The sequence below is a fragment of the Saccopteryx bilineata genome, chromosome 6, assembly GCF_036850765.1.
Source record: "Saccopteryx bilineata isolate mSacBil1 chromosome 6, mSacBil1_pri_phased_curated, whole genome shotgun sequence".
In the NCBI taxonomy this organism is placed as follows: Eukaryota; Metazoa; Chordata; class Mammalia; order Chiroptera; family Emballonuridae; genus Saccopteryx; species Saccopteryx bilineata.
In genome coordinates this window covers 207264419-207280843 of record NC_089495.1, presented here as the reverse complement: position 1 = coordinate 207280843, position 16425 = coordinate 207264419, and the positions used below count along the sequence as shown (strand labels likewise).

Genomic DNA, 16425 nt, shown 5'->3' with positions numbered 1-16425 from the left:
GGCAGGGTTCCTTTCTTCCTTTCAATAAAGCCTGTTACTCTGGTCTTTCTGACTCCCATGGATTCCAACAGTTATGAAATCTATGTTTCTGTCTGTCTGACTGTCTCTCTCTCTCTCTCTCTGTGTCTCTGTCTTTCTGCCTTACACACACACTCTCTCTCTCTAAAATATATAATAAAAATAGAAAAAACTGGTCGGCTGCCTTTACAGAAGACTATGTCCAGTTCTATTATACTCGTGTTTTATTGGTCGCTGTGTTGCGGCCAATGGAGGCAAAGCCTCCAGGGATTCTGGGAATTGTAGTCCTTGCACAGATCACCCGGGAGACCACGTGGACCTCTGCAGCAGGTTCCGGTGGTCGGGGACTGCCTGGGTGACTACTGAGCTGTAAGGAAAGACGGGACCGGCGGTGCGTAGGGTTAGGAGCCGTGGTGGGAGCTGGTGGGTTGGACCCGGGATGAGTGAGGCTGGTGTGCAGTAGATGGAACGGAAACTGTGGGAGGTTTCATTTTTCGAAACGGGACGCGGCCCCAGACGTGTATTTAGGGGCGGGGAAGTGGGGTGAGACTCAGCTTGCTCCGAGTTAATGAGTTGCGGTTCCTACTGCGGTCCGTCCTTCTCCTGTGTCCTTCTCCTGTTGGAGCGGGTGAGCAGGAACTCTCATATCATTTTTTGGGAGAAAATTGGGATGATTCTGGGCCGTGTGATTCAAATAAGGAGGTGGCCGCAGACGTGCATCCCCGAGTTTACTTGGACTCTGGGTACACGAGTTTAGCCAGAGCTAAATAGACAGAAACGTGTGGTGGTGGTGGTGGTGGTCGGGAGCCGACCATATACCCCCCTGCTTTTGGCAAGGAGACACCTACTTGGGTCATGCGTGTGTGAATGGTTGTGGGCACCACGGAATGATTGTGAATATAGAGTTCTGGGTGTTTTTGCTTGTTTTTCTGGAGGTGACTCTGGCCCAAGTCGGTGAGTGAGTGGGGATGCGGTTGGGTGGGAGCTCTCAGGACCTGCAGTGCCTGATTTGTACAGTAAGGAGTGTGGAAACGTCACATTGCTGCTCCTCCCGCAGGTGCTGGCTTCGTGGAAACACGGGAGCTTTCACAAGAAGGGTTCGGAGAAGTGACCCGGGCAGGAGCAGAAATCGGCCCCGAGATGAAATAACTTCTACGTGGTCGGGTGGTAGAATTTCAGGGCAAACACATGTCTGACCCCGGGGCCGTGACGTTGCCTGATCCTTCGGCCTTGGGAGAGCAGGACCAGGAGGAGAACAGGGAAGACGTGCAGACCATGAAGAATCTGACCCCAAATCATGAGACTAAAGGTGAGAGTTGAGAGTCCAGAGAGGTGAGGAGGAGGAGTAAGGCTCTGGGCTTAGCTGAGAGCACTGTAGTGACCCCGGCTGAGTAAAGGGACTGCTCCCTCTGTCCTGGGCTCCGAGGAGCTGCTCCCCGGGGCATTCTGGGAGGCCTGCACCCTCAGAGCTGTGTTCTTCCCCTAGGTCTGCCTTCCAGCTGCACTGACTCGCTCCAAGAAAAGGAGGGAAAGCCCAGAACACTGGTGAGTTTGAGTTACATTTTTTCCTTTTTTTTTTTTTTTTTTTTTTTTGTATTTTTCTGAAGCTGGAAACGGGGAGAGACAGTCAGACAGACTCCCGCATGCGCCCGACCGGGATCCACCCGGCACGCCCACCAGGGGCGACGCTCTGTCCACCAGGGGGGATGCTCTGCCCCTCCAGGGGTCGCTCTGCCGCGACCAGAGCCACTCTAGCGCCAGGGGCAAAGGCCAAGGAGCCATCCCCAGCGCCCAGCGCCCGGGCCATCTTTGCTCCAATGGAGCCTTGGCTGCGGGAGGAGAAGAGAGAGACAGAGAGGAAGGAGGAGGGGGGGTGGAGAAGCAAATGGGCGCTTCTCCTATGTGCCCTGGCCCAGAATCGAACCCAGGTCCCCCGCACGCCAGGCCGACGCTCTACCGCTGAGCCAACCGGCCAGGGCCTTTTTCCTTTTTTTTTTATGAAGTGCTGGCTCATTTTGCAAAGAATAGGCAAACTGAGTATTCTCTTTTCTTGGGAAGGGAAAAAATAAACAACATTCGACAGTCCATGCCTGTGTCAGGCAGCATGTTTTAGAATGACTCCTGCATTTCTCTTTCATTTTTCGTGTTGAAAAATCTACCCAAGATTAGTAGAACCCAGGAAAGTGCCAAAGATAAAAGTTATGTTTGAAAAATTGAGATTATTAAAAATTGTAAATGTACTATTTAATGTCACTTCACATCACACTAGCTAAAGGTACTGACTGTTGTAGTGGACATCTTTTTACTTTTTTACTATCGAATTTTTTTGAACCAGTGGAGAAGCAGAGCATAGTGTGGAAGAATAGTATTTTAAAAATATGTGAATTTGAACTCAATTGAACATGAGCAAAAAAGGTCATAAAAATAGGAATTTTTGCAGGAATGACTGACTGAGTTATTGACTCGGAGTTGAGAGGTCCTGCTCTAGTTTCCCCAACTGGAAAGGATGTTCCTAATCACTTCATTGCCTGCCTAGTTAATTATTCTGAATGTCGTGAACTTTGTTTCTAGAGGCTTTGCAGGAAGGGCCCTTCTGCCAAACTCTTCCCATAAAAACTGGTAGGGTCTCAGACACCCCTGAATGGGCAGTTCTCTCTAGAGGACTCTTCATTGGAAATGCGCCCAGTGGGAGGCCTATTTTGCAGCCCTGGCTGAAGCTTCCTGGTGTGGTTATGTGTCCTTCTAGTAGTGTTTGGTGAGATTGGTACATACTTATAATTTTTTTTCTTTCTTTCTTAGTCTATTGTTTTAACTAGCTATTACTCTAAGACTCAGGCTGATGCTTTCTTCATCTGGTGATGTTGGGTAGAGCTACAGCCCAGGTGGATGTTTTCTTCATCTGGTAATGCTGTGTAGCTCATCATTGTATTGATTCTTTTTTTTATTCTAGTGACGGTTACATAAGTAGTTCAGGAAGAATGGCCAAGTGAGACCTACTAAAAGGACTGTCATTGGTGGAGGAGGAATATCAGCGTGATTGTGTGCATGTCCGAGACTTCTCCTGCTGGTTAGCCATGACTTTCGGGGCAGTAGTTTTTATTGAAGTTGCCAAGATGATTCAGAAAACATGAACAAGTGACAAGAGCCACATCCTGAGGAGTGAGTTAGGTTGGTCTCCAGAGTTGCTACAATATTTTACATAAATTGTCGTTTACTTATCAAAGGAAGTATATCAAAGGGTTGAGACGCAGGGTGATAAAGAAAGAACATATGGGCCCTGGCCGGTTGGCTCAGCGGTAGAGCGTCGGCCTGGCATGCGGGGGACCTGGGTTCGATTCCCGGCCAGGGCACATAGGAGAAGCGCCCATTTGCTTCTCCCCCCCCCCTTCCTCTCTGTCTCTCTCTTCCCCTCCCGTAGCCAAGGCTCCATTGGAGCAAGGATGGCCCGGGCGCTGGGAATGGCTCCTTGGCCTCTGCCCCAGGCGCTAGAGTGGCTCTGGTCGCAGCAAAGCGACGCCCCCGGAGGGGCAGAGCATCGCCCCCTGGTGGGCAAGCCGGGTGGATCCCGGTCAGGCGCATGCGGAAGTCTGTCTCTCCCCATTTCCAGCTTCAGAAAAATACAAAAAAAAAAAAAAAGAAAAGAAAGAAAGAACATATGAATATGAGAACCAGAGGAAGTCTAAATAAATTTCCCTGTTATGTAAAATGAAAACAACTTTTCAGTCCTATTATTGCAGGAATCAAAGGAGGGCAAATACGCCCATAGAACTTGTTGATGGAAGTAGGATTTATTTAGCCGGCCGAGCAGTGTGACTTCTGGAAGGGGCAAGACAGACACGCGCTACCTGAAGCCCGATTTCTTCTGTCTCATACACCTTTGCAGCTTCAGCTTTCACGTGACACGTGCCTGATTCCTGTGACTTCTTTGTCTGCAGCCCGACCTGACTTTCAGGTCTCAGGGAGGGAAAGGGGAGAGGCAGCTGAAGGGCCGGTCCCCGATCATCCCATCACTAGTGATCCTGTAGGTCATACTTCTTATTGGAGCTGCACTTCATTTCAAGGAACTGATAACCACCAAGGTCCACTCCCGTGGTTTGTTAGTTTTCAAAATTTCTGCCTGGCTTTGTTCTCTCAGTCAAGAACACTGAGCTCACAGGCGGGAGTGTAAGACCCCAGACATTGCAGGCCCCCTTCTCCTCTGCCTTCTTCTGGATTCTCCACGTTCAGAGGGGGGAGCTAGTGTCCCTGGACTGTATATTAATCCTTCCTCTGTGGGTTATAAATTGTGTGTTGGGCGATACATGGTGGACACCAAGTCTGTTTCAAAAGAAAACTTTTCTGCCTATCTGTAACTCTTCTGTCTCAAAAAAAAAATTTTTTTTTCAGGGACAGAGAGATAGTCAGAGAGAGGGATAGACTGGGACAGACAGACAGGAACAAAGAGAGATGAGAAGCATCAATCATCAGTTTTTTGTTGCGAGACCTTAGTTGTTCATTCATTGCTTTCTCATATGTGCCTTGACCGTGGGCCTTCAGCAGACGGAGTGACCCCTTGCTTGAGCCAGCGACCCTGGGTCCAAGCTGGTGAGCTTTTGCTCAAACCAGATGAGCCCACGCTCAAGCTGGCGACCTCGGGGTCTCGAACCTGGGTCCTCCGCATCCCAGTCTGATGCTCAATCCACTGCGCCACCGCCTGGTCAGGCCTGTCTCAAAATTTTAACATAGTGCATCCTCAAGGTCACCTTCCTGAACATTATTTCAGGTTTTAATTTTTTTACTTTTTGGCACAGATAGAAAATCTGAGGGATGGACTGATAGGGACAGACAAGAAGGGAGAGAGATGAAAGCATCAGTTCTTCATGGCAGCACCTTAGTGTTCAGTCATTGCTTCCACACTTGTGCTTTGAGGTGGGAGCTATAGCATAGGGAGTTAACCCTTCCTCAAGCCGGTGACCGTAGGGTTATATCTATGAACCCACGCTCAAGCCAGTGACCCCACACTCATGCTGTTGAGTTCACGCTCCAGCCTGATAAACCCGTGCACAAGATGGTAACATCGGGGATTCAAACCTGGGTCCTCTGCATCCCAGTCCGATCCTCTATCCACTGTGCCCCTGTCTGGTCAGGCCAGGTTTCAAATTGATTCACAAATAACTTCTCCAAGGAAATCATAAATGCCTAGGGCCCAGGAATGGGTGTCTGTGTCAGCTCTGCACCCTTGGATTTTAATACAAAGCCATTGTTGTGGCCAGAAGAGTTGGTACATAGAACTGTGTACTAGGGAAAGAACTGGACCAACTTTTGTAGACCCAGATCATCCAAGGTCACAAGATTTACTCATTGTGCTTTGGAAAATTGATGGTGACTTGCTGTTCATTAACAGATTGCTTGTTAATAGGTACTGATCACATTCAGGGATGTGGCCGTGGTCTTCACAAAGGCAGAATGGAAGAGGCTGAGCCCTGCGCAGAGGAGCCTGTACAAGGAAGTGATGCTGGAGAACTACAGGAACCTGCTCTCGCTGGGTGAGGCTGTGTTCTGTCCTTCCTTACTGCGGTAGCGGGATGGACCACCTACCGTGGGCAGAAAATGTTCTACTTCCTTACAACAGCACAGAAGTCAAGTAAAGCAACCTCTGTTTATAGGAGTTTACTTTTCCCAATGTATCAAGATAGATAAGAAACAAGAAGTTTCACGGGCAGGGAAAGGATGGTGTGTTAGATGGTCCTAAGCATTTCCTAGTCAATAGTAATGATCAATTAAAGCAGGAGGAAGGAGCCCTGGCCGGTTGGCTCAGCGGTAGAGCGTCGGCCTAGTGTGCGGAGGACCCGGGTTCGATTTCCGGCCAGGGCACACAGGAGAAGCGCCCATTTGCTTCTCCACCCCTCCGCCGCGCTTTCCTCTCTGTCTCTCTCTTCCCCTCCCGCAGCCAAGGCTCCATTGGAGCAAAGATGGCCCGGGCGCTGGGGATGGCTCTGTGGCCTCTGCCTCAGGCGCTAGAGTGGCTCTGGTCGCAGCATGGCAACGCCTAGGATGGGCAGAGCATCGCCCCCTGGTGGGCAGAGCATCGCCCCTGGTGGGTGTGCCGGGTGGATCCCGGTCGGGCGCATGCGGGAGTCTGTCTGACTGTCTCTCCCTGTTTCCAGCTTCAGAAAAATGAAAAAAAAAAAAAAAAAAAGCAGGAGGAAGTAGTATCAAGTGTGAAAGGTCGAAGGGCTGAATTTGAAATCACAGAGGAGGTAACATGACCAAAGATGTAATGTGGTGAGGGAGTTAGACTCTGTGTGTCTAAAGCAAGAGCATTTCAGGTGGAGACGTGTTTGGTGCTAAGGATTTAAGGAAGGGATGGTCCCTCCCAGGGAAGGAATTGTAAGGAGGCCAGTGGGACCGGGAGTGCAGTTTGCACATGGCAGAGTAGTGAGAAACGCCTTCTGCAACCGTCAGAAATTTGAGTTTCATAAGCTAGTTTTTTTTTTTTTTTTTATTTAGAAAATTACATGGATTCTTTAACCGTTGGTGGATACTTTCAATTGCCACGTTACCCTGAATCAGCCAACAGCCACACTTTCTGTAAAGGGCCGGAGGATAGCTACTTTAGGTCTTTTATGGGCGATGTGGTCTCTAACCGCTCTGAACTCTCTCCGGGTCGCACTAAAGTCGTCAGGTCGGTACGTAGAGGAATGAGTATGATTGCGTCCCCGTAAGACGGTTCTGGCGGAAACAAAAGTCTGAATTTCATATCGTTTCATGTGTCATGCTCTGTTATTCTCTTGATTTGTTCCTGTCTCTTTCACAGTTTAAATGCCATCCTGAACTTGTCGACTGTACAGAAACAGAGGGGAGGACTAAATAGGTCGCAGGCATTATTGTTTCCACCCCTTGCACTAGATCAGTGCTGTGCTGTGCAACTGTAATGTGAGCCACGGGGCTGACTTTAAATTTCGTAGTAACTACATTTTTTTAAAAAAGTAGACACGAATGGGTGAAATTAACAATGTTATATCATCTAATCTATCAAAATATTATTTCTTTTTTTTTTTTTTCAAAATATTATTTCAACATGTAATCAAAATATTTTTAAAAGTGGATTTAATGTTTTTCTTAAATTTCTTAAACAAAGTCAAAGAGCAAGAGTCCCACATGGGCCCCAACGGGGATCCACCTTCAAGGCCTCTCCTGGGCGATGCTCTTCCCACCTGGGCCCATTGCTGTGTTGCTTGGCAACAGCTATTTTAGCACCTGAGGCGAGGCCATGGAGCCATCCTCAGTGTCTGGGTCCAATTTCCTCCAACTGAGTCTTGTCTGTGAAATGGGAAGAGAGAGATAGAGAGAGGGAAGGGAGAAGGGGAGGGGTGGAGAAACACATGGTTGCTTCTCTTGTTGCCCTGACCAGGAATCAAACCTTGGACACCTACATGCTAGGCCAATGCTCTACCACTGAACTGACGGTCAGGGCCAAATGTTCATGTCTTCTGTTGCCTCTTCTTCAACTCTGTCGGTCCTAGAATCTTGGCAAAGACTTGCCTCTGTCTGGGTCTGGTATACTTTGTGTATGTGTGTGTGTGTGACGGAGATAGAGAGAGACAGAGAGAGGGACAGATAGAAATAAGAAGGGAGAAGCAGCAATGAGATCACCACATTGTGACTTTTAAAAATGTGTTTCAAAGTGGCACTAATTCTTCACCAATCTCTGGTGGCCCAGGGAAATCCTGTTATCAAGTGTGATGTTAGGGCAAACGTGGCCAACAGTTTTTGCCCCTGGGCCAGATTAGAAGGAAAACTTTTTTCATGGGCCAAGCGAAATATTAAAATTGAAAAATGTTAAATACAAAAACGATTCATTTAAGTAAACAAAATTTTATTATATAATTTGTTTATGAATGTAAGTGGGTGGAAAAAATTTTAATATACAATATTGTTTTAATAAAAATATCATTACATACCATATAAATATCCATACTATATCACAATCAACACAATATTTAATTAATATAATGAGCTTGAAGGGGTTATATCGCATATAAAACAGTTATTTCATTTTACAAACAGCCTGCACACGTTTTCAGTTATTAACTGCAGCTATTGTCTATGCTACAATGCTACTTGATTCAGCACACTTGACCACAAAAATAATGAATTGTTTGACCTTGGGTGTGCACTGGCAAACTCCGCCTAAATGAATGTGGGTGTCACATCGCTGCTTAACATCAAACAGTTCATATCGAATACAGACAAGTACAAAAGTTGTAAATCTTTTTCTTTTCTTTTTTTTTTTTTTTTTTTTTGTATTTTTCTGAAGCTGGAAACAGGGAGAGACAGTCAGACTCCCGCATGCGCCTGACCGGGATCCACCCGGCACGCCTACCAGGGGCGATGCTCTGCCCACCAGGGGGCGATGCTCTGCCCCTCTGGGGCATCGCTCTGCTGCAACCAGAGCCACTCTAGTGCCTGGGGCAGAGGCCAAGGAGCCATCCCCAGCACCTGGGCCATCTTTGCTCCAATGGAGCCTTGGCTGCGGAAGGGGAAGAGAGAGACAGAGAGGAAGGGGGGGGGGGGGAGAAGCAGATGGGCGCTTCTCCTACGTGCCCTGGCCGGGAATCGAACCCGGGTCCCCCCCACGCCAGGCCGACGCTCTACCACTGAGCCAACCGGCCAGGGCCAAAAGTTGTAAATCTTTATAATGGAGTTTAAAAAAAAAATAAAGAAGTATTATGAATCCATTCGACCAATTATTGAAAGTTAACCCTAGATTAGTCACATGCGAAATTCTTTTCTGCGTATCACTATCTTCTTAAATATCTCGATTTCCAATAACCAGAGATGCTTCTGCTTCTGAGTAGATGAGATTTTAAAGTAGTGGGAAATATTAAGATTTTAATCGTGGACCGCATAAATTCATTATGTGAGCCGGATCCAGCCCATGGGCCATATGTTGGCCATGCCAGTGTTAGTGTGATGAGATTGGTCTGTGCACAGGGTTTCTAAATCCTTTAACCATGGACCACGTCTTTCTTGTACATGGCTGAAGTTACAGTATTTAACAGAGAACTTAGTACTTAGAAATTATTTCTTCTAAATATTTGTTTGCAAATGGGAAACCTGAAATTCAGACTCATTTCCAATATATCTGTTCAACCACTGTGTAATGTTCCATACCATTTCCTGTGTTTGGGAGTCTTCCTGAGCAAGTGACTTTTCTTGTGTTCAGTCTTTTTTTTTTTTTTTGGTAATAAGTGAAATCATGAAGTAGATTTCCACATCAGTCATAGAGACTGTCACCTCCAAGTACAACAGAAGTGTAATCAGGGCACTAGTGGGAGTGTCATGGCTAGGCTGACTTACGAGAAGAAACAGCTGCTGGTATTGAAGCTTGTACAGGGCAGATTGCTTGCTGGGGAGACTCCTAGTCTGAGTGACATGTAGAAGATGTTTCTGGGGTGGTTCCCTTGGATCGTCATAGAAAAGGGACTGTGTAAAACTGGAACCTAAAGAAATCATTGGTGGGAGCAAATGACATTGTACACATAGTATCAATAACAGGTATGGCAGGAGGGCCCTAGTTTTCTTTTTTGTTTTTTTTGTTTTTTATTCATTTTAGAAAGGAGAGAGAGAGAGAGAGAAGGGGGGAGGAGCAGGAAGCATCAACTCCCATATGTGCCTTGACCAGGCAAGCCCAGGGTTTCGAACTGGCGACCTCAGCATTTCCAGGTCGATGCTTTATCCACTGCGCCACCACAGGTCAGGCCAGGAGGGCCCTAGTTTTCCTGAGACCAGGAGGGACAGCCCTGCAGTCCTGTTGGGGCTTCTGTGACCGAACTTTCTTTCTCCAGCAGAATCAAAGCCAGAAATGAACCCCCACTGCTCCCGCCGTCTGACCTTCTCCCGAGAGCCACTGCCCAGCCAGCCGGTGCTTCCCATGTGCACGGACATGTGTGACTTCTGTCTGGGGGATTTGGTGCTGTGGCATCAGGAGCTGACGTCTTTTTCTCATAGTTGCTGGAGAGAAAACACAGAAGGTGAAGGCAGAGAAGATGGCTTGAGACTTTTTTTTGAGAGGATGGCGGAGAGGGAAACCTCAGGCACATTCCGCAGCCCACCCCAAGGACATTCTAGGGAAGGTCATGAGGTGCTAGAAATAGAGCCCAGCTCAGCCCAAAGGGTAAGCCCTGTGCCGACAGACAAGGGGAAGAAGGAATTAGTAACCCCAAGATCTGGAGCTGTGAGCTGTAGTGAGCTCGAACCAGACTGCCGCCTGGAATCAAACGTTATGGCAGACAGGGTGACCCTCTCAGGGGAGAAGCCCTACGTTTGCAGGCAGTGTGGGCGAGGCTTCACACTTACATCACAGATCTTCAGACACCCAGGGGCGCCCTCATCAATGGAGAATCCTTTCCTGTGTGATAACTGCATCCAAAGATTTGGTGATAAATTAAATGGCCCGATGCACCAGCGGACTCACTCGGAGGAGAAACATTTTATGTGTCTTGAGTGTGGTCGAGCATTTGGTTATAAGTCAGACCTTAGGAGACACCAGCAGACTCACTCCGGGGAGAAGCCCTTTGTGTGCCTGGAGTGTGGAAGAGCTTTTGTTTATAAGTCAGACCTCAGGAGACACCAGCGGGCTCACTCGGCTGTGAAGCCATACCTGTGCTCGGAGTGTGGACTAGGATTTGGTTATAAATCAGACTTCAGAAGACACCAGCAGTCTCACTTGGTGGAGAAGCCCTTCATGTGCCCAGAATGTGGACGAGAATTTCTTGTTAAGTCAAAACTCAGGAGACACCAGCAGACTCATTCAAAGGAAAAGCCCTTTGTGTGTCTTGAGTGTGGACGAGGATTTGGTTATAAGTCAGCCCTCAGGACACACCAGCGGACTCACTCGGGAAAGACACGCTATAAGTGCCTGGAGTGTGGACGAGAATTTGGTTTTCTCAGAGACCTCAGAAGACACCAGATGACTCACTCGGGGGAGAAGCCATTCGTGTGCCCAGAGTGTGGACGAGGATTTCGTGTTAATTCAAAACTCAGGAGACACCAGATGACTCACTCGGGGGAGAAGCCCTTTGTGTGCCCAGAGTGTGGACGAGGCTTTGTTTATAAGTCAGCTCTCGGGAGACACCAGAGGACTCACTCAAGGGAGACACCCTATGTGTGCCTAGAATGTGGACGAGAATTTGGTAATATGAGAGATCTTAGGTCACACCAGATGGCTCACTCGGGGGAGAAGCCCTTCATGTGCCCAGAGTGTGGACAAGGATTTCATTATAATTCAAAACTCAGGAGACACCAGCGGACTCACTCAGTGGAGAAGCCCTTCGTGTGTCCGGATTGTGGACGAGGATTTCGTGAGAAATCACAACTCAAAACACACCAGAGGACTCACTCGGGGGAGAAGCCCTTCATTTGCCTGGAGTGTGGACAAGGATTTGGTTATAAGTTAGCCCTCAGGACACACCAGAGGACTCACTCCGGGGAGACACCCTATGTGTGCCTGGAGTGTGGACAAGAATTTGGTCATATGAGAGACCTCAGGACACACCAGATGGCTCACCTGAGGGAGAACATCATCTCTTCTCAGAGTGTGGACGAGGCTATAGCTGGAAGTCATCCCCCTTGACAAAGGAAACACTCAGGGGAGAAGCATGTTTGCTGGGAACGTGGACAGAGCTTCAGACATGGTTCAGATCTTATTCAGCACCGCTGGACTCATTCGGGGGAAAAGCCATACATGTGCCCAGAGTGTAGATGAGGATTTGGTTATGAGTCAGCCTTCAGGAGACAGTGGAGGACTCACTCGTGGGAGAAGTCCAATGTGTGTCTAGAGCATGGATGAGGATTTGATGATGAGTCATTCCTCAGGAGACACCAGAGGATGTACTCGGGAGAGAATCCTTACGTGTGTGGTTACTATTGATGAGGCTTTACCTGGAAAGCAAAACTTTTTAAGCACCAGAGGACAAATTCAAGGACAAGCATGATATTTTCATGAAGTGTGGGTGAAGCTTTAGCTATAAGTCTGATCTTTTTTTTTTATATATATATAGTTTTTTATTTTATTTATTCATTTTTAGAGAGGAGAGAGAGAGACAGAGAGAGTGAAGAGGGGAGGAGCTGGAAGCATCAACTCCCATATGTGCCTTGACCAGGTAAGCCCAGGGTTTCAAACCGGTGACCTCAGCATTTCCAGGTCAACGCTTTATCCACTGCGCCACCACAGGTCAGGCTATAAGTCTGATCTTATCAGACTCTGGAGAACACATGCAAGGGGGAAGCCTCGCGTATGCACAAATCATGCTCAGGACTTAGCAATCAGTGAGACCTCATCTTACACCAGAGAGACACCCAACTATCCCACTGTGTGTGTGTGAAGTAAGTGAACCTGCAGAGATGTGTCGGCTGTCATCAGGCACCAAGGACACATTCACCAGAGGAGTCGCATGCATGCAGCGTGCAGGTAAGCAGTAGCCGTAAGTCTGCCTCCAGTGCACAAGGAGGGTGCAGTTAGGCGGGAAGCATGTGTGCACAAACTGTCAATGAGGTGTTAGCAGATAGTAAACAGTGACCGAAAACCAGTGGCCAACAGGCAGGCACTTGAGGGCATTCTCAGGGACGGGCAGTGTGTTTGCAGAGATTGTGGACAGGGATCCTGGGATCCTGCATCGTTCTCATAACGTGGGGAGATCCTTCAGTGAGGATGCTGTGGACCTTTGCTCAGATAAGCCTGACCTGTGATGACAAACCAATCTGGAATGCTAAGGTTGCTGGTTCGAGGCCCTGGGTTTGCCTGGTTAAGGCACATATGGGAGGTAATGCTTCCTGCTACTGAACTGCTTCATTCTTTCCCCACAGCCCCGTCTCTCTTCTCTCTAAAATGAATAAATAAAGTCTTTAAAAAAAAAAAAAAGATAACCTTATCAGGACTGACACTCCTGTAGCTGCTGATAACTGCTGCTGATTGTCCTGATGATGAATTCTTCTTTAGGGTTTGCTCTGAGCCACAGAGAACAGCCCCTTCACACAGGGTAGCTCATGGCCCATGACTGACTGAGAAGGAGAGACAGAATCTCAACACCTTGATTCTGTTGGGTTCAGAGGGTCATCCTGGGTCAGGAGTGCCCATGAGATCTCAGCTGTGAACACACTGCAGGTCAGTTTCCTCCTCAGTCCATTTCCTCCTCAGTCACCAATAAACCACTCAATCCTCCACCCATTGTCTCTCCAGGGACTCCACTCTCACGAGACATCTTAAGTGTATAAGGAGTAATGGTCACAGCTGTGGCCATATACCACTCTCAAAAAAGCCAGCATATACATTCTTTGTGAGATGAATGGGCACAGGCTAGGGAAAAATCTCACCTCAGGATGCATCATAGAACAGCTGCATTGTAGGCAACCAGCCATCTAACTTTGAACCCTGTATGACCTGACTGGGAAACTAGTTAACAACCCTCAGTGAATGTTTTGGATGCAAACCCAGACACTCTGTGAGTAAGTGATCTTTGTGCTGACACAAATAATCCTGAAGGGGCTTTAGTAAAGTAGCCCAGAGGTTCTAGATTTCCCCTTCCTTTGTATTTGTTAATTACCAAAAGAAAAAGAATGTACTGACCCATAATAGCCCTTTCTTGTCAGCAAAAAGTACCTTGTTCATTTATTCTTTCTCCTTATCTCATTTGATCTTCCTGCCCCCCTGTAATCATGTTGTCTTTGTTCTTATAAAGAAGTTTTGTCCTCTGCTCAATAACAGCTGTGAGAAAGGGGACTCCAGAGGTCTTCACTGCCTGTCCCCGCAGGCCTCTCCCTCTTCTTTTTGCAGTTTGTGTCGAGTAGGTTTTTTCCACGCAACGCTGGTATTACTGATTGGGCTGCAAAAGTATACAGTACTGTTGGGCAGATAAAATATATTATGTCACTTTGTTAAAGATGGCACTGCCCATGTGGAAGCCCATTGCCCAGGTGATGATATTAGTTGCCCTTCTTGCTTGGGATGGGAGTGATTATATTAATGTGTGTTGGGGCAGAGCGGTCGCGACAAAAGGTTTTTTGTTTTTTTAGACAAAGTTAAACAGATTTATTTATTATCTAGGACAGACAGACAGTGTGTTCCAAAGCTCTTGACCATCTGGAGATAAGGATATGGCATGCATACTAACTGTAGCCCCTCCTCTAGTTCACAAAACAGCTCTTGCAGCCTGATTCTAGCCTGTTTCAATGATGATCACATTTTCTATGGATATAGAGATTTACTATCATCTGACATTTTTTTTCACAAATTGGACAAAAGGTTTTAAATAATTTTTTTTTTAGATTTTATTTATTCATTATAGAGAGGAGAGAGAGAGAGAAGGGGGGAGGAGCAGGAAGCATCAACTCCCATATGCGCCTTGACCAGGCAAGCCCAGGGTTTCGAACCGGCAACCTCAGTGTTTCCAGGTTGACGCTTTATCCACTGCGCCACCACAGGTCAGGCTGGACAAAAGGTTTTAAAAGGAAGAGAGGAGCTTCAGTGGCGCAATCGGTTAGTGCGTGGTACTTCTACAGGAAGAGATATCACGCTGTTCCGGGAGAAAAGTCATTACCTTCTAGGAGATCAGAGAGAGGAGAGCAGAAAAGGCCACGAGGAGGATAAGAGAGGCAGCCAAGATGGCGGAGTGCTGATGGAGAAGTCAGTTTGTGCAGAGTTTGTATAGAGAGGAGATAGGGAACGGAGGTGACTAAGACTGGTGAGCTAGAAACCATTGATTCTAGGAAACTGAGATAAGTCAGTAGCTTTGTGAGCACTGAATGTGAGTGGGTTTTGGAGCCCAGTGTGTGTTTTCACTTGCCCACCAGGTGCAAGCTAGGATTAAAGCTAATGGCCACCAGTTCTTGGCTCCATTGTTTTATTACCGACTGTCCGAATCAAATGCGAACCTGCATGGGTCAGGTGGCTGTGATGGTGGCCGTGGCTACTGGCTTTACAAGTACATTAGAAAAACTTTTAAGTGCCCAGGGAAGTACTCTGTGAGAACTTTAGCAATCAGTTATGCCTCATAGTGCACCAGGAGACACTCAGGGAGAAGACAGATGTGAGCAGGGTTTGTGGGTTGAGCTTTATCCTGTTGTTTCTCCTTTACCTTCCAAGAGGACATTCTTTTTTATTTTTCTTTTTAAAATTTTTTTAATTTTAATTAATTTATTTATTTCAGAGAGAGAGAGATGGTGGGAAGAAGCAGGAAGCATCAATTCCCCTATGTGCCTTGACCAGGCAGGCCCAAGGTTTCAAACCAGTGACCTCAGCATTCCAGATCGAGATTTTATCCACTGTGCCACTACGTGTCAGGCCAAGAGGACATTCTGGTTTCCACAAATCACTACCTTAGTTATGAGTCACCTTTGAAGGGCTTTCAGAAGTTTTGAACCCTCCCCCACCCCTTGTGTGAGAGGGAGGATGGCACTAGCTACTATATAGATGTTTACTTTTTCTTTTTTTGTAATTGAAATAAAAGATTTCATTTAAGTAAGAATGACCACTTTTATGTCTTTGTTGGGAAAACAAATGTTTTTAGGTTGCTCCTTTGTATTGGGGCAGTGCCATGTGTGTAAGTCTATGGAAGGATGTAGGTGCTGCCCTCAGGGCAGCAAATTGCAAACTCTGAGTTGACTTCCTGCTTGGGAGGGAGAAGTGTTTTCTATTGTTTGCTGTTGAACAGGTTTATTTCCTCCAGCCTGCTTAGCTACAGAGTGTATAGGGAGAGAGAGTGCTCAGTGCTTAGGAGCTGTGCTGAGTTTTGTAGGGAGGCCCCAGGACTCCTGTAGAGCCTGAGAATGAGTCTGAGTTTAGGAGCCTTCAGAGAGAGAGGAAAGCTGTCTTCCAGGCCTGTTTGCTCTTCTGAGTTTGCTCACTAATAAACAGAATGGCCCACCATTTTCTGTCTCTATTCTTCCTTTGCCTTCTGCAAGAATCCAATGTGAACCTGCATCTGCAAGGCCATGGCCGTGGCCACCAGCTTTACAATTTTCACACACAATTGTTTTTCATGTTTTCTTGTCCTTCAGTTCCGGTAAAGTTATTCATAGGCTCAGTCTGTGCCCCTTAGCCACATGTGCATCTGGAAAAGAGTTCATATTCACAGTTCAGATTTCCTGCATTAATTGGACTCTTGAGAAACAAGTCCTATGTAAAATTCGTACATTTGTTGGGGGATCTGTGCCTTTGCATGGAGAGGATGATTGAGGTTCCAGTGTGGAGGAACTTCCCAAGACACCAAGTTCTGAACTGATGCTTCTCCTAAATGATTACTCCCATTGGCTGCACTGAAGGCTCTGTTCGCTGCGTTTTCTTTCGTCCAATCTCTACTCAGGTCTTTGCTGAATAGTTGTCATCCCCATCAAGACATCACTGTTCCTTAAAGTCTGTTCTAATTT

General features: G+C 47.1%; 1 protein-coding gene across 1 annotated transcript; it reads left to right on the top strand.

Moving 5' to 3' along the window:
- Positions 1–417: 417 nt before the first annotated feature.
- LOC136308205 (zinc finger protein 343-like) lies at positions 418–15915 on the top strand. Its single transcript, XM_066235432.1, has 6 exons — positions 418–646; positions 1076–1327; positions 1505–1563; positions 5417–5543; positions 9849–12025; positions 12241–15915. Exons 2-5 carry the CDS (start codon positions 1207–1209, stop codon positions 11633–11635), a joined length of 2094 nt encoding a protein of 697 aa, XP_066091529.1. The 5' UTR covers positions 418–646; positions 1076–1206; the 3' UTR covers positions 11636–12025; positions 12241–15915.
- The last annotated feature ends 510 nt before the right edge of the window (positions 15916–16425 follow it).

What these genes read in the sequence shown, in the direction of transcription:
- LOC136308205 (XM_066235432.1), top strand. Translation starts at nt 1,207, where the DNA reads ATGTCTGACCCCGGGGCCGTGACGTTGCCTGATCCTTCGGCCTTGGGA. An exon ending in AGGGAAAGCCCAGAACACTG is followed by an intron (nt 1,564 to 5,416) that starts GTGAGTTTGAGT and finishes GCTTGTTAATAG; the next exon opens with GTACTGATCACATTCAGGGA. An exon ending in CAGGAACCTGCTCTCGCTGG is followed by an intron (nt 5,544 to 9,848) that starts GTGAGGCTGTGT and finishes TTCTTTCTCCAG; the next exon opens with CAGAATCAAAGCCAGAAATG.